Source organism: Felis catus, chromosome C2 (genome assembly GCF_018350175.1).
Source record: "Felis catus isolate Fca126 chromosome C2, F.catus_Fca126_mat1.0, whole genome shotgun sequence".
In the NCBI taxonomy this organism is placed as follows: domain Eukaryota; kingdom Metazoa; phylum Chordata; class Mammalia; order Carnivora; family Felidae; genus Felis; species Felis catus.
Window position 1 is genome coordinate 3683547 of NC_058376.1, and position 24613 is coordinate 3708159.

At 57.0% G+C, this 24613-nt stretch overlaps 1 protein-coding gene across 1 annotated transcript; it reads left to right on the plus strand.

The window, feature by feature from the left end:
* The first annotated feature begins 314 nt into the window (after positions 1-314).
* TMPRSS3 (transmembrane serine protease 3) lies at positions 315-21101 on the plus strand. Its single transcript, XM_023238701.2, has 12 exons — positions 315-423; positions 4494-4604; positions 5441-5557; positions 5929-6052; positions 8899-9024; positions 10232-10275; positions 10957-11122; positions 11875-12044; positions 13876-13971; positions 16591-16733; positions 17341-17493; positions 20440-21101. The coding sequence occupies exons 1-12, from the start codon at positions 330-332 to the stop codon at positions 20482-20484; spliced, it is 1389 nt and encodes a 462-aa protein (XP_023094469.2). The 5' UTR covers positions 315-329; the 3' UTR covers positions 20485-21101.
* The last annotated feature ends 3512 nt before the right edge of the window (positions 21102-24613 follow it).

Genomic DNA, 24613 nt, shown 5'->3' on the forward strand with positions numbered 1-24613 from the left:
ATGGCTAGTGAATTGGTTTTAAGATTGGTAGACTACACAGGGGAAAGTCATTATTTTAGCGGAAGTAAGTTCATAGTTTTTTACTAACTCTGGAAGTTTCTCTGTTACCTGCTGTGGCTTGGAAAAAAATGCGTTCTCACTGGACAAATGGTTTGATTAATCGGTATTGAATGTGCTTTATGTGGATTGTTAGATTTCAGAGATTTAACTTGTCAAAGATGCGTTGATGCTAAAACTATAAACAGGGAAACAAATGCTTTTTGTTCTTCCCGGTGAAGGAGGTGGAGGTCGATGTGGAGCCAAGTCTCAGAGGTCCTGAAATAGTCACCATGGGGGAAAATGACCCACCCGCGGCTGAGGCCCCCTTCTCCTTCAGATCGCTTTTTGGACTTGACGATTTGAAAATAAGTCCTGTAGCACCAGGTAGGTGGAACCAGGTGTGATTTCTGGGGAAGCGTCCCCAGAATGTCCCTCTGGGCGCACATCCCACCAGGATTTCTCACACCCACAACCTGGATGCTTGCATTTCCTTGGGTTTACCGAACCCTGGAGAGGGGGGCATTAGAGAGGGCATCACCTTGTCCAGCCCCTTACCAACTCCCAGAGAGAGAAGTTTGCATTCTCTGGATGGAGGTTTTCAGAAATTGAGACTCCAGTTGCCCCTGGGAGTTAGGAGTCAAGTCCTGCCGGGAAATCTCTGAGCCCCCCCTCCCCCCGAAAGTCCTAAGAACTAGGACTCACCAGCTCTTCCAGGAAATTTAAAATAAGCTGGGCATTGCTGAAGGTATTCGATGCCCAGATTAAAATCCAACTGTAGGAGACAGGAGCCGCTCTGAGCAACAAGGAAGGAAAGCTGGTTTTGTAAAGAGGTCACAAACACAGGACTTGTCACGGTGAGCCGTAGCTCTCTGGTCCTGGGTGCTCTCAGGAGTGCTGACCTCTGGCACCGGAAAGGGGGTCACCTGGGGGCTCTGGCTGAGGTTCCAGAAAACATGGGGTGGGGGCTGCCCTAATGATTCTTTTTAAACCCTCTGGACAATTGTGGTTGGGGGGGGGTGGTGGAGAAGACTTGAGGTAGGACAGGTTTTAAAATACAGCTCAAAAAGTTGGCAAAAATATAAGTTTAAAAAATACCCTATCACCTGACCCCCAGGATATATTATGTTTGTCTTCATTCTCTTCCTGTCCTTGCTGATAAGTACACATTCACGCACAGTGTGGGTCCAGATGGGTGTTTTTCCATGTGTGCCTTGGTTTTTATAAATGCTTTGCATTCATAATATCACAACATCCCATCAAGCAATGCGTAATTTACATGGTTTTTAAAAATCATAATTTGACATACAATTGTTTCTAATATTTTTATAGTACGAATAATATGAGCAGGAATAACACTATACACAGTCACCTCTGCTAACTTTTGATGACTTTTTCGTGATTAATTCCTAGTGGTAGGAATTTAGTAGTGCTTTTTTTAAAAAAAATGAGCAATATATTGTTCTTTATAGAAATTTAGAAAACACAGTTAATCAAAAATACTTTTTTACTTTTTATTAAAATTTTTTTAATGTTTATTTATTTTTGACAGAGAGAGAGAGAGAGAGAGAGAGAGAGAGAGAGAGAGACAGAGCATGAGTTGGGGAGGGGCAGAGAGAGAGGGAGACCCAGAATTTGAAGCAGGCTCCAGGCTCCGAGCTGTTAGCACAGAGCCTGACATGGGGCTTGAAACCACAAACCGTGAGATCATGACCTGAGCCGAAGTCGGACACTCAACGGACTGAGCCACACAGACACCCCCAAAAAGATTTTTTTTAATTGCCCACAATTTTACCATTATTCAGAGATAACCCTATTTGTGCTTTAGTATTGTATTTCTTGCCTTTTTCTGTCCAGCATATCAGCATTTTCCTTTGGAAGTGACATATACGATTTTGAAGGTCCCCCCCCCAAACCAAACAATATTATGTTATTCTTTCCATGGCATTAAATAATTAAAATTTTTTTTTAGGTGTCGGCAAGCTATGGCCCATGGACCAAATCTGGCCCACTACTTGTTTTTATAAATAAAGTTTTATCGGAACACAGACACATACATTTATTCACTATTGTCCATGGCTGCCTTCATACCATAGTAGAGTTGAGTAGTTGCAACAGACACTATATGGCACCCAAAGTTTAAAATATTTACTGTCTGGCCCTTTACAGAAGAGGTTTGCCAACCCCCTTTCCCTATCATGTAACTAACTCTACACATCTGTTCTGTCACCAGTTCTTTCTGATGGACATTCAGGCTGTTTCCTGTGCATCGGTATTACACATGCTACCTTTTTAAGTATCCGAGTCAGTAGAAATTTGTGTGCATCAATGATGACCTCTTAAGATAAGTCCCGGAAGTGGTTTTACTATGTCAAAACCTCCATCCATTTCTTAAGCCTTTGGTTCATATTTCCGATTCGAACTCTCAGAAGTTAGTTTCCACAGCGTGTACTCCTATCGATTGTAAGTGGGGGTCCATTTCTTTTCACTTTGGATGACAGTGGGGATGTAATCATGATGATGATGATAATAATAATAATAATGATAAATGTTGTGAGGTTGATATGTCGTTACATTTAATTTGCAGTTTCCCAGATTCCCAGAGAAGGTGGAAGGTTTTTTTCCTGCTTTTTGATCATCTGCATTTCTTCTTTGGAGAGGTGCTATGCATTTTTGTTTTTTATTCCAAGCATGCCCTCAAAGACAGAACGAGGAGAGGGAGCAGGGCCACAGTACCGCCCCCAGGGCACCATGGCCGAGGCACTATCAAGGGGCAAATGTGAATGGATACTAAACGTTCTAAGTGAACAGCGATCTTTGAATCTACCATTTGGACTGGTTTCCTAAATCCAACTCTTAGACACAGAGCGACTGGAATGATAAGAGGTCATTCTTGGGGTTCCTCCTGGTTTTTAAAGTGTAAATGGAGAGTGGGCTCTCAGTAAGGGGGACTCAGTGATGTGGTGCAGGCTTCCGGAGGCGCGAAGGGATTGGGGGGAAGAGTCTGCTCTACTAACTCAAGACCGCAGATTGGTCACCCTGAGAGGAATTGATCTCCTCTGCGGAGATAAGACAACCTCCATTATCATGATGTCATTCATCCATTCACCCATTCAGTTTCCTGACACAGTTGACCCTTGAACAGCACAGGGTCGGGTTAGGTTGCTGACTCCCCTTCACAGTCAAAAATCCACGTATTACTTTTGGCTCCCCCAAGACTTAACTACCGATAGCCTACGGTTGACCAGAAGCCTTGCCGATCACATCAACACTCACTTAACAAGTGTTTTGATTGCTGTGCGTATTATATACTGTTCTTACAATAAAGTAAGCTCGAGAAGAGAAGGCGTGATTAGGAAAATCATAAGGAAGAGAAAATACATTGACCGGACCATCCTATAAAAACTCCACGCGCAGTTCAAACCCACGTTGTTCAAGGGTCAGCTGTGTGGACAGCCATATTGACCAAGGACCGCTGCCCGCCAAGTGTTGGTCTAGGCTCTGAGAGTGCAGCTGCCTGCTCATTGCGGCCAAAACAAAGACCTTGCCCTCTGCCCCCACCCCCTTGCTCTGTATCCTTCGGGCCATGAAGTGTATGGCCTTTTTTCTTCCCGTTCCTTCTCTTACTCTCCTCTCTCTCTCCTCCTTTCTTTCCCACCTCTTCCTCCCCATTTTTGTCTGGTAACCTTCAGGGTTCCTTGACTTGTAGATTCACCACCCCAATCTCTGCCTGGATCTTCACATGGGGTCGTGCCTGTGCGTCTTCACACCATGCACCATGTCCCCCTTGTAAAGGACACCAGTCAGATTAGATTAGACCCACACAATGACTTTATTTTAATTTGTAAACACTTTTTTAAGTTTATTTATTTATTTTGAGAGAGACAGAGACAGGGTGAGCAGGGGAGGGGGAGAGAGAGAGAGAGAGAAAGAGAGAGAGAGAGAGAGAAAGAGAGAGAGAGAGAGAGAGAGAGAGAGAGAGAGAGAGAGAGAGAACCCCAGCAGGCTCCGCACTGTCAGCACAGAGCCCGATGCAGGGCTTGAACCCATCAAACCATGAGATCATGACCTGAGCCAAAACTGAGAGCTGGATGCTAAACTGACTGAGCCACCCAGGTGCCCCAAGTTCTTTTTAATTTGATGGTCTGTAAAAACTCCATCTCCAAATAAGATGATATTTGGGGTTCAACTTCAACATAATTGGGGATGGGGGGGGTTACACAATTCAGCCGTAACACCGCCCCCCCCAACCCAGGATGGACACAACGGGGCCAAGGGCAGAGAGTGTGGGGCTGAGCCCCGGGACAAAGTGTCCCCAGGTAGGTGGCCACTTGCTTTGGGCCAGAACATTCTCTGCTCCGGGGGAAGGGGGAATAGATAGCTAAATTTTAAGTTTTGTTTTATTGAAATCCGCCCCTCTGTGGCTTCCTGTTCTTGCCCCGCCTTTCGATTTTCAGATGCGGATGCGGTCGCGGCACAGATACTGTCCCTCCTCCCGTTGAAGTTCTTTCCAATCATCGTCATCGGGATCATTGCACTGATATTAGCACTGGCCATTGGTCTGGGCAGTGAGTACGATTCATTATTTAGTAGGCTCTCAAATGTCTATTCAGGCATTTAAACTTTCATGAGCCCCCCCATTCCCCCTGCCCCCAGCTCATGCCACTCAGCCTTAATTACTGGAGGCAAACATCTTTGGGGTTTGCTGACTTTGAGTTTTATTTGCCTGCACGAGTGTAAAGCCAGCCTGGGGCCCAGGAGGGGCTGCTGGCCACACTCGGGGCTTTGTCACCAAGGAACCTGCCCAGTTGGAAGTGTCCCAAAGCAGCTGATGAAATAGAATCCTGCAGGCAGGAGGGGGTGCGTGGCCGGGAGGAGAAGACAAGGAGGCCATTCATGCCGGGCCGGGCATACCTGCTATTTTTAAAAGAAGGTTCATGTGGCTTTTGAGAAAGTGAGTCATTTGGATGGGCTCTGATAGGGAACAGTATCTCATTTCCTCTTTCAAATGACCGGCCCACCTGCTCGGCTGTGTGGTCCATGGTCCCTTCTCTTCTTGCCCGGAGTCGGAGACAACAGGTGGCAGATTGGGGGCTGCGTGGCCCTCACTCGGAGCTCCTTGCTCAGCAGGCTCAGCCAGTCGGCCCACAGCCAGGCGCTTTCTCTCTTGACCTTGAACCCCCCCCCGCATTGTGGCTCCAGGCCACATAGTGAGACAGCGGCCCCACCCTCTGGAATTTGGCACAGAAACCGGGCTGAGGGAAACAGGCTGCAATTTCAGTGCAGGTTTCATTATTGATGGTTTCATTATTGATGGCTCAAGGCCACGTGGCCAGTGGATGGTTGTTAGTGTTGAGCACCGAAGAAGCCCTTCCTTGCCACACCTGTCTTCTCCTTTCCTCAGTCCACTTCGATTGTTCCGGAAAGTACAGGTGTCGCTCGTCTTTCAAGTGTATTGAACTGACAGCTCGATGTGACGGGGTCTCGGACTGCAGGGATGGGGAGGACGAGTACCGCTGCGGTAAGGCCGCGCTCTTCCCCGCGGAAGCACCACCCAGCCTTGACCTTCCCCATCCGTGAAGTGGGTCCAGGTCCACACCACTGTCAGGTCTCAGCCTTAGCTGGGATCCGGCTGGCACTCATCCCCAGGGGTGGCCGGGTTGGGACAAGGCAGGGGCTGTCATCCGGGGCCGAGATTCGCCTGGGGAGGCCACAGGAGCAGTCAGAAGAGAGCTGGGGGTCCGGGCCTGCCCGCCAGGGGGGACGTGCCCCTGGCGGGGAGGGGTGGGCCAGAGGCAGCGGAGGAGGGACCTGGGCGGGCGGCAGAGGGGCCTCCGCCCGTGGGCTCAGGCCTCCGGGCTGCTAAGGGACCGCTCTGCCCGCGCCGTCCAGTCCGCGTGAGCGGCCGGAACGCGGTGCTGCAGGTCTTCACGGCTGCCGCCTGGAGGACCGTGTGCTCTGACGACTGGAGGGGTCACCACGCTAACGTCGCCTGTGCCCAGCTGGGGTTTCCAAGGTAAGGTGAAGAGCATCGCCAGCTGCCGGGTAAAGCGTTGGATGGCGGGGACGGGGGAGGGAGGAAGCTCCCTTTGGGTGGGTGGCTCGACGGGCTGTGTCCCCACGGCAGCTGTCGGTGCTGGACGGCGTCCTCACGTCACAGGTGCGCGCACCGAGGCCCCGCACGCTCCGTGCCATGATCACCGCGCACCGCACACAGGCGCGCACATAAGTGCACATGCACGCACACCCACGTACATGCACACGCATGCGCTCGCACATACACACATTCACATGCACACACGCGCACACATGCACACAGGCACACGCACGCACACAATTCACATGCACACACATGCCACGCACACATACATACATGTGCACACACACGCATACATACACACACCTCACACAGGCACACACCCCTCCCCACACACATGCACACACATACACACATTCACATGCACACACATGCGCACACATGCGCACATACATACACTGCACACTCCACACACATGTGCACACACACCACACACATATACACATACATACACATGCACACAGGAACACACACGCACACAATTCACATGCACACACACATACATACATGCGCACACACACATATGCATACATACACATACCTCACACAGGCACACACCCCTCCCCACACACATGCACACACATACACACACTACACACCCATATGCACACACATACACACATACATACACTGCACACAGGCATGCACACTCCACACACATGTGCACACACACATGCACATACACACCACACATATGCACACACCACACACATATACACATACATACACATGCACACAAGCACACACATGCACACATACATGTGCACACACATATGCATACATACACACACCTCACACAGGCACACACCCCTCCCCACACACATGCACACACACCACACACAGCATACACATACACTCAGCACACACCCCACATACACATACATACACACATGCACGCTCACAGCACATGCACATACACCACACATTCCACACACCACACACCAACATGCACACGCACCATATCACACATACACCACATCAGGCACATCACACACACACGAAGTCACATACGCTCACATATACTCACACAGCACACTACATCACACACATGTATACACTCAGACAACACGCAGCCTCATGCACACACATACACTCACACACGCACACGCACACACACACACACCGCTGCCCCCACCATCAGTGCAAAGGGCTGAAAGCCTCCACCGGCATTTCTGTTCCCCTCCACCGGCATTTCTGTTCCCTACAGAGGCCCTTTCTTGGACTCACGGTGGGGGGGGGCATCCCTTCCCGGCTCCCCTGCTTCCCCCTCCTGGAGCGCCACCCCTTGCCCTGAACCGTACAGCCTCCCTCTGCTGTGCAGAAGGACCCAGAGACCCCTTCTCTTGAACCCCTGTCCGCCCGGCCAGGGCGAGAGAGTCCTGCCCACCCCAGCATGTGCCCCTCAGGGGACGTGCGGCCAAGGCCACGTTCCCCGGCTGCCCCTCAACGTGGCCCGTTCCCTTCACTACGAACCCGTCCTTCCCTCCCTATCTGGTGCTTCAATTCCAAGATGTACCTCTGTTCCCTTTCTGTTTTCTCTCCCTACTTCCCTCCGAAAGCCCTTCTTTGCCCTTCTCTGCTCGGCTGTGTCCCGTGTCAGCTGTCTGTGATGACAGAAGTGGGGGGGGCTGTTGAGCCGGATCACCTGGGTTCGAACCCCTGTGTCCTCTGCCCAGTTCCCTGACTCAGGCTTTGAAAATCTGGAGAACATTAGCGGCTGCTCTCAGCGGTCGTGTGAGACTCCAGCGGCCTTGGAGCGCGTACGAGCGAGCCTGGCTCCCAGCGTGGTCCTGGGGCAGTGGGGGGGGGGGGGCTGCGGCCCGCTGGGTCCCACCTCCTGCAGGCTGTGCAGTTTATGGGGTTCCCCCGGTGCCCGCTTGCGTCTCCCGCCCTGCCGTGGCCAGCCTGCCCGCATCAGGCTCTTGTCTCGTCTCGGAGTCCGGTGCCCAGCGCCTGCCCTGGTAGCGGTCGTGCGAACCCCAGGCAGGGCTGGCAGGGGCATTGCCCTCAACACCCACGCCCCACGGAACTCCGTATTGCACACATCCTGCCACCCCCCGCGGCACGTCCGCGACCAGACGCACCCCTGTCTGACACCCTGGCGTGTCAGGGAGTGAAGCGAGCCAGCGCCCAGCCACGAGAAAGGGGAGCCTGCGTTCGTTCGCTGCCCTCACCCCACAACTTGATTTTTTAAAACCATGCCTTCTTCACCGCTGCCCCCCAGAAGACCCGTTTCCCGACACGTGAAACATTTGCTTGCTCCTGGGGCCCCGTGAGCCTTTTCCTTTTGTGTTCGTCTCTCTCCGGGGGGGACCCACGCCGGCTCAGGCTTTCATCCCCACAACCTTTTGCTCCTGGGTGCTCGGCACCCCTGCTCCGGGGCCCACCTGCAAAGACCCTGCTGAGTTCTGCGTGCCGCTCTCTCTCGGGCTTGCTTCAGGCCATGCCAAGGGCAGGTCAGCGGCTGCATCTAGAGGGCCACCTGGCTACATGAGGACGTGGTCCTCCCTGCCATGTGCCTGGAGCCTGCGGGGGGCACGGGGGCCATGGGGTGGGGGCCAGAAGCGTGCACGGTCCCAGACTCTGCAAGGTCTCGAATGCCTTCCCAAGCCAACAAAGGAAGCTGTTGATGGTTTGCGATGGGGGGGGGGGCTGGGGGGGAAATGACACGGCCCAGCGTGAGACGTGTGGCATTCTGACCGGAGCGCTGGCTTTGAAGCCGAGAGAATTCACGCGTGGGGTCTGCGTTCTCGATGTGCTTGCAGCTACGTGAGTTCAGACGCCCTCAGGGTCGACTTAGTGGAAGAGCGGCTGCAGGGGGACTTCGCTTCCATCAATCACCTGCTGCCGGATGACAAAGTGACGGCTCTCCACCACTCGGTGTACGTGAGGTAGGCGGCCAGGCGGCGCCGCTGTCTGCACGGGGTCGAGTCGCCTGCTGGCTTCATCCAGCTGCGCGGCCCCACGAGGACCCAAGGGACGGGCGAGCGTTTCTCCGGATGCGAGGTGGGGGCTTGGCCACCGCGCCTAGACTGGGTGGATGCACCGGCTGGGGTGGAATACCCACCCGGAACCGGGCGAAGATGGCCCGGCAGGGGGAGGGGGTGGTGAGGGCTACGGGGCCCTCTCTTCATAGGCGCCGGGTGTGTGCGTGCGGGACAGGACGGAGGGACAAGGAAATTAGAAAGAAAGAGAGTAAGACCCAGACGCGTGTCATCTGTCTGTAAAGTACTTAACGCTCCCCGTTTCTCTTCTGTGTTTCCCCCAGCACTTCGTGGGGGAAGGTAAAATGAGATGCCCTTAAATGACAGGTACCCGTGGCCCAGCGCGTCCCCGCCTGGTCCCTTGCCCCCACGGTCAGGCATCTCTATACGCTCTTCTGGGCATGTTGGACCCAATCCCAGGAGCGTGTTCTGTGCTCTGGGAAACACCAGCTGGTCAGCCTGTCATTGCATAATTCACAGTCCCCTCCCCCCCGGGGCCCACGTGCGATTCGTGGGGACAGCGCATCCCTTGTGTCCTAAAACCTCAGTCTGGTGACTCTCCCTTTTTCTTGCATGGTTGCATGAGCGAACTGGGGCTCGAAAGGCAGGGAAGGTCACGAAGGGACGCGGCTGGAGGTGTCCCGGCTCCCAGCCATGCCAGGGCGAGCACGTGTCATTCCTGCAGCAATCGCGGCTGTGTTCTGGGGAGGAGGGGGATCCGGGCTGCAAGGACTCTGTGCCAGGAGAGGCTGCCACGCAGTCCAAAGGGCCCTTGGTGTCCTCCCGGGGCCGGCGAAGAACACTGGGGTCAAATCCACCTGCACGTGACCCCGGTGCGCGTTTGTATAATACGGGTCCTCGGTGTCTCCTGTCACCAGCTACACGAAGCTTAGAAATGCCCCGTGCCCTGTCGCATGCACAATCCTTCACGGTAGCCGAGTGTTTTGGGGTGAATGTGTGACCTCACACTCGTGTCGTAGACTAACATTGCAGTCTGTATTCCAGAGCAGGGGAATAGAATTCCTTTTTCTTTTACCCCAAGATTAAGTCGACACAAGCGCCTGTTTCACAGGCCTCTGGGTATTCACCGCAAACCTACTCTTTTCCTCCTCAGGGAGGAATGTGCCTCGGGTCACGTGGTTGCCTTGAAGTGCATGGGTAAGAGTCCTCCAACCACAGAGGTCGCTCACAGACTCCTGTCCCCCCTGCCCCGCTCCGGCTGCCCGGGGTCCCCTCTCCTGGGTGCCAGGTGGGAACACTTGGGCCCCACCTGACAGGAGGAGGAGGCCAGTGCTGGCCCCTGTCACCCGATGGGGGCGGGGTGGTAGACAGCCCAGAGCATCTTCTCAACAGCGGACGGACCATGGTCCACGAGGCCCTGTCTCTCCGTGGTGGCTCCAGGAGCCTGACTAACTGCTGCTTTCTCCTCCCCACCCCCTTCCCGCCTCAAGGAAAAGCCTGCACTGGCCGTTCAGTGCCCCAGGCTCTTTGCTTCTGGCCCCGGGGAGGGTTCGCCCCAGGGGGTGGGGTCTGGAGAAGTCAGGCCCGTGCACGCTGCCTGCATTACTGAGGGGAGCGCTGTAGAAGCCGGACTCCCGTGCCCCCCCCGGTGAGCCGTGGTCATACCGGGGTCACGGGCGCCACGGGGAGGGGTTCTTCCCACTGCACCCCCACATCTCCGGGATCTGCTCCCTCCTCTCCCCTCCCGGCTCTCTTTCTCAGCTGTGAGCTCTGGGAGGGCACAGGATGCCAGGGAGGGGGGGGGGGTTCTGTGGCTGTGACACAGTCTCCCCAGAAAGTTCTGTGGGATCCACCCTGAACCCCGTTCTGTCTCTGCAGCCTGCGGTCTGAGAATGGGCTACAGCTCGCGCATCGTGGGTGGAAACGTGTCCTCGCTCGCGCAGTGGCCGTGGCAGGCCAGCCTCCAGTTCCAGGGCCACCACTTGTGTGGGGGCTCTGTCATCACGCCCGTGTGGGTGGTCACCGCTGCCCACTGCGTCCACGAGTGAGTGTGCCCCTGGCCTCCCGGGCGTGGGCCTCATTGCCCGCAGATCTCCGTCCAGACTGGGTAGATTTCAGGGCTCAGCAGCAGGTCCGGAAAAAGCAGGCAAACAGACCAGATAGTCACAAAGTAACGTCCAGCCGAGGGACCCCCCCCCACCCCCCACCGTGGACCCACCACCACTGTCGCCGCTGGCTGTGACTGGGGACTCTGAGCTCATTCTGAGGATTTCAGGCCTGCAGCTCGTACAGAGAAGGTAGAAGGCGTCAGAAGGAAGCTCTGGTGCAGGGAGAAACCCGCCAGCCTCCCTGTGGCACTTACAGTGACGTGTGGCGGCCAAGAGGGCGGGAGGCAGGGCAGGCTGGCAGGGGGATTAGCTCGGGGGAAAAGCCACAGAGAGAGTCCCCAAATACTGGCTAATTCTCCAATGGCCTCTTTTGTTTTGTTTGCTTTCTGCCTCGCTCTGTTTCGGTTGCTCTCTGACGGAGAATGGGCCCTGACAGACCCCTCACAGCCTCAAAGGCCCAGAAGCCCCAGAGGCGCGGGCACCGAGGCCTGCCTGGGAAACTCCTGGGGCACACTTGCACTTGTGCAGGGCACGGGGGCGTGGTCAGAGGCCAAGCGCGAGCTCGGGAGGTGCAGGGGGGAGCCTCTGTCCCGGCCGCCCGCCTGGCACAGGGTCTCCGGACGTTTGAGGTCCGTGGGTTAGAGTATTTGGGGGTTTCTCGCTCCCCCTCTCTGACTTCTCATTGCAGCCTGTACACCCCCAAGTCGTGGACCATCCAGGTGGGCCTGGTTTCCCTGCTCGACAGTCCGGCCCCTTCCCACCTGGTGGAAAAGATCATCTACCATAGCAAGTACAAGCCCAAGAGGCTGGGCAATGACATTGCCCTCATGAAGCTAGCTGGGCCGCTCACCTTCAACGGTACGTCCGGGTCTCTCTGTTTTTCGGTTCCTCTTGTGCGTCCCAAGATTGTCTGTGATCGTCCGTTGAAGCATTTGTATGGCAGCCGCTTTGAAATCTTGCGGGATAATCCCGCTGGTTGGTTGATTCGTTTTGCTGCTGGCCTCAGTTTATGATCTTTTCTCACTGGAGTTGTGACTTTCCCGGTTCTTGGTACAATGAGTCGCCTTCAGTAGCATCCCGGACGCTGGGCTGTTGCGTTAGGAGACGCTGGGTCCCTAGCCATCTCCGGGTTTAGCAGGTGGTGACCCCGTTCAGGCTCACTGTGCGTGACGTTCCTATTTGTGGGCTGTGCTTCTGATGGTGTTGGATTTTAGAGACTATACGGCTCTACTTGGGTCAGCTCGGTTTGTCTGGTTCCACTGGGGCTCCCGCTGGTGCCACTTTTCTTCCTGCTGGTGGTACCTGGAGATGAAAGGGACTTCCCCAGGCCAGGCCACCAGGTGCCCCCAGGTGGCGGAAGGGGGTCTCTGGCCTGTGGGGACAAAGAGCTGTTCCCTGTCCTGGAGCTGCCTGTGGTGAGGTCCCCTGCCGGGGCCACTCCTCTGCCCGGTGCCTCAGTCGTGGACTTCCCAGGTCAGCCCGCGGTTGTAGCGTGATCGTCCCTGCCGCCATTTCTTAACTAGCCGGAAGATACTGGGACCTGCAGCTCCCAGAGGGACTCAGAAACATTCTCTCCCACCCAGAGGCTGAGCTCAGCAGGCCACGTTTCTCCGTGGGGGACAGCAAGTCCTGACCTCCGGAAGTTACCAGAATACCAGAAAAGCCACCCAGGATAGAACTCTCAAACACTTTGCAGAGGCGAAGGAAGGATTAGGAGCCCACTGCTAAGTCAATCAAAGCCCCCTTCTCCCTCCCCAGCAGCTTGGGGCGCGGGCGGAGGTACAGTCAACGGGGCCCCTTATGCAGCGGGATCCCGGCACAAGGTCAGTGGCAGGTTTGACCTGGAAGAACCAGCAGCGTGTTCACAAGCCCAACTCGGGGCTCGAACTCATGAACCGTGGGATCACGACCTGAGCCCAAATCAGGAGCCAGATGTCCAACTGACGGAGCCCCCCCCCCCGGCACCCCCGCACCTGTACCTTGATGAAAGTTAACGAGCGCCCTTATTATTTCTCTGCCTTCCCATCACCGTCCCGTGCAGAAAAACTCAGAGCGTGTCAGAATGTATTCACCTGACAGCCTCACGCAGCCATGACCCTGCCTCTGGCGGAGGGCTTATGTGACACGGCCGGCAGGGACAGGCAAGCTTCTGGCCTCCAGATGTGTCGGGAGGGACGGGAATACTAATGGAGGGATGTTTCCTAAGGCGACGTACCCATGGTCCAGACCAGGAGCGGGCAAGCCGGGGCCCCGGGACCGAATCTGACCCTTTGCCTGTTTTTGCAAACGGAGTTTCCGTGGAACACGACCAGGTGCATTTGTGGCTGCTTTCACACCCCTGTGGCAGATAGGAGCAGTTATGACAGAGACCACGGGGCCACAAAGCCTCAGGTATTTACTACGTGGCCCTTCACAGAAAGTATGCCAGCCCCTGGTCCAGACTCACTCACGGTGCCACGGTTTAGGGGTGTTTAAAGGTTTACGGCTCTGGCCGGGGGAGTCCCTGCTCTGAGCTGGTAGCTTTCAACACGACCCAGGGCTTGACCTTCCTTTGGGAGCCGGTTTGAGCCCCTCGGAGAGGCAGACGCCGGAGAGATGAATTGTTTCCTTGGACTCGTGTTTCAGTCAAGTTCAAGGCTGTTGTTTCTGCTTCAGTCGAGTTCAAGGTTGTTGTTTCCCCTTGGAACAGAGATGATCCAGCCAGTCTGTCTGCCCAACTCCGAGGAACAGTTCCCTGATGGAAAAATGTGCTGGACGTCAGGATGGGGGGCCACGGAGGATGGAGGTCAGTCATCTGAACTTGAGATTCTAAGTCCAGGGAGCCCAGAGCCGCGAGGCCGGGGTGGACGCCCACGGCCACACGCTCCTCCCGTGTCCCAGCGCAGTGTCACCCCCGCTGTGTCCCCCCCCCAGCGCAGCCCCCCGGAGGCTCACAAATCCCGGGGAGGGGGTGCAGGTCGACCACTGGACACACGATCTCCGCAGAGCGCTTGTGGGTCAGAGTCATGGTTCCGTTTGTCTCGGGATGTGAAATTGCAGACTTTGTCAGGAGAGGAACAAATCGGAAAGGGGAACCGTGGCCACCCCTTGTCAGGGAGACCTTTACCGAATGACCAGGGGGGTCTCCTTCCTCCTCCTCCCCACCCTGCTAACTGAGCACACAAGGACCCCCTAGAGAACCCCCCCCGAGGTCTGTTCAGAAGACAGACGTTCGTAACTGGTGAGGACTTTGGAAGATGTGTTATTTCACTCAAGCAGAGAAAGCAGACAAACGGAACCCTACCACTCTAATCCTAACAGAAGTAGTCATCTTAGTAAGAACCGTGCACGCGGTTGGTACCCGGCCCATCCGTCCTCAGGGGGCACACGTGTGCTCGCCACCTGTGGAGTTTTTCCGCCAATTGCTTTCTCTCTGGTAGGAAGAGCGTGGGTTTCTTGGGGCTGTTGCAGCAAAGGTCCATAAACAGGGGATCTTTAACAGCAGAGGCTCATTGTCTCTCAGCTCTGGAGCCAGAAGTCTGAGATCAAAGTGTCCCAGGGCCAGTTCCTTCTGGAGGCTCTGGGGGTGAAGAACCTGTCCCCAGCCCCTCCTCCGGCTTCTGATGACTCCAGCCATCCTTGGCTTCCCATGACTTGTAGACACATCCCTCCAGTCTCTGTCCCAGCCTCACGTGCCCCCTTACCCCATGTCGCAGATCTCTCCCCTTCCTCTGTAAGTCTTTGGCTTAAAGACCCCCCTAAATCCAGGGTGATCTCATTTTGAGATTCTTACCTTAACTACATCCGCAAAGACCCTACTCCAAATAAAGGCACCTTCTAGGGTTGCGGGTGAGCATGTTTTTTGGGGGGTGGGTGCAACTCACCCCAACACAGGAAGTTCAGGATTTCCCTCTCGAGGCTTTTTAGTTGAGTCCGCTCCCTCGCGAATGTCCAAGGCACCCCGGGGTGTACCCAGATCTTCCGCGTGCAGGGTCCCACCCATGTGGCTGGCTGCTTCCTCTCACCCATACTAGAAGCTTCTTCCGCACACACGCTGAGCTCCGTTTCACCACGTACCAGGTGCCGAGCCGGATGTCTCCGTGAGACACTGTCTGCTTCTCACAGCAGCCCCTCGGCGGGGAATTCTTTTTGTGGTCGTCTTGAGGGCCAGGAGACTGAGGCTGAGGGGGGGCCCAGCACCTTGCCTGGGCTCCCACGGCCAGGTGGCGGGAGGCCTGCCGCGTTCACCCTCCCCCCGCAGCCCTGTTCATGTCGTCCCTCATGACTTGACGTGGCAGATTATATTCTGACTTCGCTGGATCCTGTGGGGCGAGTAGGGAGAGGAACCGTTCTCAGTCCAACCTGCGGCCAGTGGTCCCCATACAAGTGGCCATGTGGGTGGATCGGGAAGCCCGTGCAGAAAACAGGGTATAATTCACACTCAGAGAAACTCAGCGTGTGGGTTGGAGGAGTACGCGCCCCACACCACCTGCTGATGCGTGCCAGAGACGTGGGAATAGAGGTGTGTCCCTTGTTTTAAGCCTATAAAGCGGAAGGATAACTGCTTTACAAACAGGTTAAGTTACAGGGTGTCGATCCCTTCGGGTCGGTGGTGGGGCTAGTCCAGATGCACCATTTCCCTTTGCCGCAGCAGCAAGCCCAAACTTAGTGGCTTTAGACACACGAAACGTGTTATCTGACAGTTCGAGAGGTCGGGAGCCCCAGATCCGTCTCCGTGGGCCGGAATCAGTGCGTCTGAAGGGCTGGTCCCCCCTGGAGGCTCTGAAGGAGAGTGCGTTTTCTGGCCTTTTATAGGATCCGGGACCGCCTGCACTTTCTGGCTCGTGGCCCCTCCTCCACCCTCCCAGCCTCTGGCAGAGCCCCATCCAGTGTCCCTCCTGTCTGACCTCTGCCCCACACCATCGTGTCTTCCTCTCTGACCCTTTTAAGGATGCTCATAGTGACATTTAGAGGTCCCCCCAGGCCACCCAGGATCACGCCCCCACCTCAAGGCCCTTTTGCCATGGAGGGTGACACGAACACAGGCCCCCGGGGTGGGGACGCTGGCGTCTTTGGGAGGACACTTTTCTGCTGACCGCACCCGGGTTCTGCCCACAAACTGTGTGTGTGACCTTCATGGGCCTCAGTTTCCCTTCTGCAGCCCAGACAGCTCTGAGGACTGAACGGGCTGGTGTGGGTCGAGTGCTCGGCCCGAGGGGGGCCCCGGGGAGGTCCATGCCGGCTACTGCCGTCCCCCCTCCTCCTGGTGCGCATCGACGGGGCCGCAGGGCCCACGCATCAGGGAGCTCGCCACAGCCTCGAGCCATCCGTCCACCTCCAGGAGCCGCCTCCTCTGCCCCCGAGTGTGGTGGCCTGCCCCTCACCCGTCCCGGTGCGTGCCCTCTGAATTCTTGCTCTGCCACAGGCGATGCGTCCCCGGTCCTCAACCACGCAGCCGTGCCTTTACTCTCCAACAAGATCTGCAACCACAGAGATGTGTATGGAGGCATCGTCTCCCCCTCCATGCTCTGCGCCGGCTACCTGAAGGGCGGTGTGGACAGCTGCCAGGTGGGGGCCCTTGGTCACCTCCGGGGGCCACAGCCGCGGGTGAGGCTCTGGAACGGTGACCCGGCCTGTGGGACAGGCCACTGCCAGCACTTCCCTGTGACTGAAAAGCAAATATACAGGGCGTGGGGAAGAAGTTTGCTCAAGATATCCCTCCCTTTCCTGGCTGCCGGCCCAGTGTACCCACCGCTCCCACTCTGGCTGGGTGCTGGCAGTGGGAGGGGTCTCCAGGGCGCTCCTCGCCCCAGCCCTGGCTCTCAGGGTTTGGGGGGGCGGGGGACAGGGGCGGCAGGTGGGAACCCTGGATCTGAGCCTCACCCGTGAGGTGAGACCCCATCACTGCCTGAGCCCAGCCCCCGCCAGGCAGACCCTCCCTCTGAGCTGCCTTGACCTTCACGGTTCGGCGCATCCAGAATCTGGCGGGGAGACAGAGGGGGGAGACCGTCCTCGGGGGCCCCAGGGCCCCAGTGCTGGGAGTGCCAACAACCCCTCTTGGAGGCTGGGGGAGTAATGTGGAGCCATCGTGGAACCGAGTTTGAGCTACAAAGGGGGGGATCGTGGTGCTGAGACAAGGGACACGCACGGCAGTGCCTCTCTCCTCGCCACGTAGGGAGACAGCGGGGGACCGCTGGTGTGTCAGGAGAGGAGGGTGTGGAAGTTGGTGGGAGCGACAAGCTTTGGCATCGGCTGTGCCGACGTGAACAAGCCCGGCGTCTACACGCGCATCACCTCCTTCCTGGACTGGATCCACGAGCAGTTGGAGGTGGGTGCAGCTCACGCTGGCCCCGTCACTGGCCTCCGGCATCCTCTTCTGCGGCCCCAGCGCTGCTGTGCGAGCCAGGGAGCGATCACTGGGTGGTCTGTTCAGCAAGCGGTGTTCCGTGGCCCCTGGCTGGTGGTCAGGAGCATGGCTAGTCCCATAGGCAAGGCTCCGTGAGGGGTGGGGACACACAGGGCGGCCGAGGCAGAAACGAGACAGACAACTTGCTCCACCAAGTGGGGAAAGGGGGACGGGTGGCCGAGGATGAGCCCCTGGGGATGGGGATGAATCCCGTGGGCACGTGTGCGTGGAGTGGAGTGTGGACCAGGTGCAGACAGGAGGCGAGGGTGTGAATCTGCAGCGTCCCAGGGCCCCACTGAAGAGTTTGGACCTTGAGGAGAGCCAGGGATGGGCTGGAGAGTCTCTGACCTCGGGGCGGAGGTGGGGGCGTCCCCGGACAGCTTTGCGCTTTGGGGCAGCCTCCCTGGAGGAGGAGGGGAACAGGTCGGTGAGGCCGGCTCGGCAGGACCAGGGCGCGCAGGAGAAGGGAGCACCGCAGGTGGACAGGAGGGAGGAGCAGGAGGGAGGCGTCGGGGCCCGGCCACACGGGGGCGTCCGCACAGCCTTCTGCCTTGTGAGCGCTCAGCACGTATTTGCAGACTTGACCTCCAACTCCGAGCCGCACCACTCACGCCTTAGAATAGCTTCAAAGAACTTGAGATCTTCCTTTTGCTTTTAAAACGAAGGCCAAATTTACATGACATAAAATTAACTGTTTTCAAGTGGACAATCCAGTGGTATCTGGGCTCTTCAGTGTGGTAAAGCCTGCACCTTGATTGCAGGGTCGGGAATGCCTTCACTCCCTGAACTGAACCTCACGCGTGGTCACCATCCCTCCCCTCCCCTCCCCTCCCCTCCCCCAGTCTCTAGCAAGCAGTAATCTGCTTCCTTCCCTAGATCAAAGAACTTTTAATTTTTTTTAAAAGTTTATTTATTTTTGACGGGGGGGGGGGGTTGGAATGTGAGCTAGGGAGAGGCAGAGAGAGAGGGAGACACAGAATCCCAAGCAGCTCCAGGCTCCGAGATGTCAGCACAGAGCCCCACGCCGGGCTCGATCCATCGTGAGATCATGACCTGAGCCGAAACCAAGAGTCGGATGCTCACCCGATGGAGCCCCCCAGGCGCCCCCCGGGGAAGTTTTGCTTTTCAAGGAGAAGCCGCATGAACTTGCCCCGTCCAGGCTGAGGCCTGCTGTGCATCCTCGGCAGGGACGGATGCTCCCTACCCTCGGTGCCGGCTCATCGCGAGGCGATGCTGGGAGACAGGCCTTTCCTGGAAACGTCCACTGGCACTCATCTTGTCAGTCGGCAGACCGGCCCGGTGCCCACTGCTGGGACATGTCACACTCTTAAGTGCAGAATGCAGCCCCCAACCATCAACCTCTTTGGAAGCAAGAGAAACGGATTTCTGTTTGCAAGAGCGGTCCTCTGGCCGCAGTGGCCTCGATGGCCGGTGACGGGACCCCAGGGTGCAGAGGGCCGTGTGGGTGTGGGGGGTGGAGGGCGGGGAAGGGGCAGTCGCCCACAGAGCCACGGAGGTGCTCCCTCCACGAAGCTGCACTCGGGGACAGACGGTCCGTGTGGCCGAGCTAGTAATCATGGAAGGTCAAGGTCAAAATGGGGGCAGGTCCAGGAAGTCCACTCCCTGTCTTCAAGCTGGGGAGGAGGGCTGGCTCCTGGGATAACAAGATTCCCGAGTCTGGGAGCCTTCTCACCAGGGTGCCGGGTGATGTCTTGCCCCGGTTCCCTCAGTGTCATCTTGGGTGGCAGGTCCTAGGACCATCCCCATATTACAGTGAGGGGACCTGGGTAAGGCCCCCGGAGCTAGTGACAGCAGAGTGGGACTCCAGTCCCCGTGCATGCTGCTGGGATCTCCACCGTGGGGGTACACGGGACTCCCCCTGGCTGTTTGTGCACGTTGACGATCCCCAGGCCCCTTCTTCAGAGGCTCTGATCTGGCGATTTTGATGCACGGGGTCTTAAGGGAAGACACTTTGGGAAACACTGGTGCGGGCCACGTGGCTCCCTGGGGGGCCATTAAAAGGAGCTCCCAGGGGCGCCTGGGTGGCTCAGTCGGTTAAGCATCCGACTTCGGCTCAGGTCACGATCTCGCGGTCCGTGAGTTCGAGCCCCGTGTCGGGCTCTGTGCTGACAGCTCAGAGCCTGGATCTGCTTCGGATTCTGTGTCTCCCTCTCTCTCTGCTCCTCCCCCGTTCATGCTCTGTCTCTCTCTGTTTAAAAAATAAATAAACGTTAAAAAATAATTTAAAAAAAAAAAAAAGGAGCTCCCACCCTCCCTGGCCCCAGATGAGCAGATGCATGGATGCTGGATGGATGGCTCCCTTGAGGCCAGAGGCGCCTCAGTCACCAGCTGCCTCGGGGCCACTGGGGGCCGGTATGGGACACGCCCTTTTGCAAGGGTCTTCAGGTGTCCTCGGGAGGGGGGATGGTCCAGAAGAGGCTTCCTTTCCCAAGGGAAGTTTTCCAGAGGGTCTGCATCTTTGGTTGTTTCTTTGAACATGGCGCCCGGACCTTCCGAGAGCCCACCCAGGACTGCCCACTGGTTCATCTTCTCTTTTATCCACTATGTTCTGTGCTTGGGGCATAAAACGTAACTGTTCTGGCTCAAAGCAGGACTGCCAGGGCCGGGGGAGTCACGGGAACCTAAGGAGAGGACTCAGTCAGGGACGGACGATGCGGGGGCGCGTGCGGGTAGGAGAGCTGCCCCATGCGCGCCTGGGACCGCCTAGCAGGGGCCAACCTTGTCCCCATTGATGCTGGGGACCCACCCACACTTCACTCGTGGCAAAATGCAGGCGCCTACTCCATCTCGGCGCTGGAGGCCGGCCTGACGGGCTAAAGAAGGTAACAGCTGTGTTTTCATTCCTAGAGGGACCTGAAAACCCGACGAGAGGGGGACGGGCCGCCACCTTGAGTTCCCGCCTTGATGGAGACACCCCGTCCTTCCGCGGGTCCCCGGGTGGAAACTCGCGGCCTGAGCCAGCGCCTCGGGTACTCTTCCTTCTGGAGCCACCGCGGAGCCCCAAGAAGGAGCATCTTTCTGCCCCGGCACCTCCAGAACAGCCCCCAGCCCCTCTTCGAGCCACTGGGGTGTCGGGCTAAAATGGCCCCGAAGCTCCTTTGTGACGTGCCCTTCACTGAGCTCAGAAGCAGGGACGCCTTCGTGGTGCTACCTTGCCCCCCTGGTCCATTTGGTTTTCTCTGCCCTGGGGCATTCACCATGACTGACGAGACAGGCAGATCTCACCACAGGCCGCACCGGTGCCCAGTGGGGACACGCCAGCCCGGAGCCACAAGGGGGTGTCGCGATAAATGTCCCTGTCTGCACGTTTTTTATCCCTAGGCGCCGGAACCAAATCAGGTCTTTCTACTTCCAGGATCCCTTTTTGCCTGTGAGAACTTAACCCACAAGTGATTCCTTGTTAGGTGTCTTTCTAGTCTCTCTTTGTAGTATTATTTGTCCTTTACTTCCAAGGGACGTGTGCTCTCTTAACGCGCCCGTCAATCAGAGCTCGTCTGAATGAATACCGACCACTCGTGTAAATCTGAATCATAATTTTAACTGGGGAGCCTTGATCACTTCGATCTCCTCTAGATACGTTGTGGGTTTTGCATTCTTCTGGCGGAACAGGTTTCCCGGCAGATGAGAAGTCTATCCAGAGACTCGGAAGCAGAGGGTGATGAGAGGTCACTGGAATAAGACAGGACCACCTAACCCCGCGTAGGGGGTGCCGAAGGCACAGCGGGCAGTCACGTGTCATCAAGAGGCCGAAGGCTTCCCTGCGTCTCTGCCTGGTTACCCAGGCACCTTCTGTCACCCCCCAGGCACACGCATCACAGGAAGGGGTACTTGTAGGCTATTCCTGTCTGGAGGTATTTCATCGCAGATGAAGGCGTCAGACGTGAATCTAGTGCTTTGCCTTGAGGCATCGGTAGGAAAGATGGTGAGTTTCAGAGAGCAGGCAGGTGCCTGGGGAGGCAGAGGCCGCGGGGAGCCTCCCGGCACGTCTGAGACCCCGGGGGTGGGGGGGGGCTGCACAGGGAGAGAGGGAGAGCCCCGGCAGACTGGCCGCTTAGCAGTCCCATCCGTGCCCCGCCAGCCCTGCCTCACGACACAGATCTCCACGTGTCAGAAAGGGACAAGAGCGTTTTTATTTTAAGGGGTTTTGCCCAGGCCTCTCTGAAGGTTGAGGTACAGTAGCTCCTGCGTGGGGCGTCCGAGTTGTGAAGGCAGGAGGGATGCTGGATGTGACCTCAGCTGGGAGCCCTTGACCGTGGGGCCCGCGCATTTGAATGGCTAGACATTGTGACTCCATCCTTCCTTAATTACTATTGAATTGTGTTGGGAAATATTTGCTGTCTCACAATCTTTCAGAAGGTCTTGAGTAATGCCAACGGCAGGCAATTAATCAGGGTGGACCATGTGCCTGGCACTGCTCTACCTACCGCATTTCCTGTGTGCTGTCTTTTATCGTTGCAACGACCCTACGAGACAGGAATTATCGTTAGTCCCGTTCCGTAGATAAGGAAACTGAGGTGTGAGAGGAGTGAGTTTCCCAAGCCCACGTGTGGGGCCAGTGGGGCCTTGGGGGTTTCCACTAGGCACGTGGTACCAGGACGAATTAAAGCAACGAATTCACCGCAAAGCCACACTCGGTGGCATCTGGGTCTAAAGGTCTAAAGAGACTTTGCTCCACCGGCTTCAACCCATCCAGGACGTATCAGCCATTCAACGTCATGGTCAACTGCTTCCTCCTCTGGAAACGTCTGGTCTCAGTGGAGGCCCCTGTTGGCTGCAGCCAGAGCTTCGTGGGTGGAGCTCTTTCCAGTTTCTTCCCTTTTATTCGGGGGATACGCCTTAGCATCTATGTCATGCCTGACAGCCAGGCCAGAGTGGGAGCCAGCAGAGAAAGTTCCGGCCGGAGCCCTGCTAACCCGCAGCCACAGAAACAGGCAGGAGAACGTGCCACGGCTGAGGCGGGCCGCTCCTCCTGGCGGCTTGGGCCCGAAGAAGCAAGTGCGGGGTGTGCGTGTCGGGGGCTAGTGAATGAGGGGGCCCGTGCCTGCGCCCACATGTCCCGGACAGCGCCACGGGGACAGCTCCTTCTCTTGTAGGTTCTTTTGTGTTTGATACGGCTGGATTTTAACATTTTAAAACGTCCCATAGAAGATCTACCAACATTACGGGACATTTGGAACAAGGAGTGTCATAAACCAGTTGATGACTTAAATGCCAAGTTGGCCACGAAAACCGTGAACGCTTGTGTCCCTCTTCTAACTGCGGGGGTGGGGGGGGGTTCCAGATGCTCGCAGAAGTCTGACTTCTCCACCTCGCACCTGGAGAATCTGCCCGCGGCGGCACAGGGAGTACGAGCCAGGGACGGGTGTGCGAACCTTCACCCCGTCACTGGCCCTGGAGGAAGTTCCAGGTACCGGCCTCCGCCTCCAAGGTGTGACTGGCTGCGAGATGCCCCGAAGGGCAACCGGGGGTTGGTGCCTGTGTGTGTGTGTGTGTGTGTGTGTGTGTGGACCACGCCCTCCAGGCGGGCAGATGCGGGTTCCTGGTCAGGTCCCCAGCAGCCGGGAGGCACAGGGTCTCACCAGTGGCACAGAGACAGAGCCATGGCCGACAAGCACAGGGCGTCTGCTGTGTAATCTGAGACATGGGCTTCAGATAGATTACTTTCGACAACCTACCCGTTGGATCCCCTTCTCCCCACCAGAAAGAAAGCTTGCCGCCATGGTGATGGTTTCTGGCACGACGTTCCCTGCATCCGCACGGGTGGCCGGCTGAGCTGAGGGCGGAGAGCCGCGGCCAGCTGGGCTGCTCCTGTGTCACTTCCAGAAGCGTCCCAGGTCACCTGTCCCTTCTGGGGTGCCTACGTGCTCTGAATTTCCCCCCAGATTTCTTACTTGCACCCTGGAAGCTCCCACCCTCCTGCTTTCCTTGGTCGGGTGGGGGCAGCGAGGGGGGCTGCAGATGAGCCGAACTCCCCGGTCTCCCCGTGGTGCCCACGGCAGCCGATAGTGGTTGCCAACACAGTCCTGGAGGCACCGGAGGAAAAGGCAAGGAAGGGGAAGGGACGGAAGCCATCGCTGCCCAAGGGTCCAGAGAGCTCACACCCAGAGGGCCTTCTTTTTTTTTTTCTTTTAATCTTTTTAAGATTTATTTATTTTTGAGAGAGAGAGAGAGAGAGAGCTTGAGTGGAGGAGGGACAGAGAGAGAGGGAGACCCAGAAGCTGAACCAGGCTCTGAGCCGTCAGCCCAGAGCCCGCCGCGGGGCTCGAACTCACGAACCGCGAGATCATGACCTGAGCCAAAGTCAGACGCTTCACCGACAGAGCCCCCCAGGCGCTCCCAGAGAGCCTTCTTCAAAGGAGACCTAGAAACTTCCCAGGCCTGGCCGCCAGGTGGGGCTCTGGGGAAGGCAGCCCACTCATGCCTCCTGGTCACTGGAAAATTCCAGAATCTTTTCCAGCCCCCGGCAGCTGCCTCCTGGCCTGACCCGAGTGACACACCTCACCTTCCCCCCGGCTTCGTCACCGGGCTGCTGGCTGCCAGACCAGCTTCAGAGCTGTGCACCACAGTCACACCTGCCAGCCCCCACCATGACTCAGAGCCCGTGGGCGAGATCCCAGCGCCCGAGTCCTTTCCATCCCCCAAGGGAGGCGGGCCTGCGGCTGCACTCAGTCCCGGGGCTCCCCGGCCTCAGGCAGAGTCCCTCCGTGGGCCCCTGTAGGGGGGGCTGGGAGGCCCCTTATCTTCCTGGCAGGGGGACTCGGTTGTCCCCTCCCACACCCTCTCACACCCCCAGGACGGGAGCCGTCGCCAATCACCCAGAGGGTGGTTGAGGAAATTAACCTTCAGAATGACTTTAAAACAAATTTGTTTGTATCCAAGTTAGTTCACATGCAGCATAGCCTTGGTTTCAGAGTAGAGCCCAGTGATTCATCTCTTACATAGGACACCCCCCACCCCCACCCAGTGCTCATCCCGACAAGCGCCTCCTTCATGCCTGTCACCCATCTAGCCCGTCCCCCAC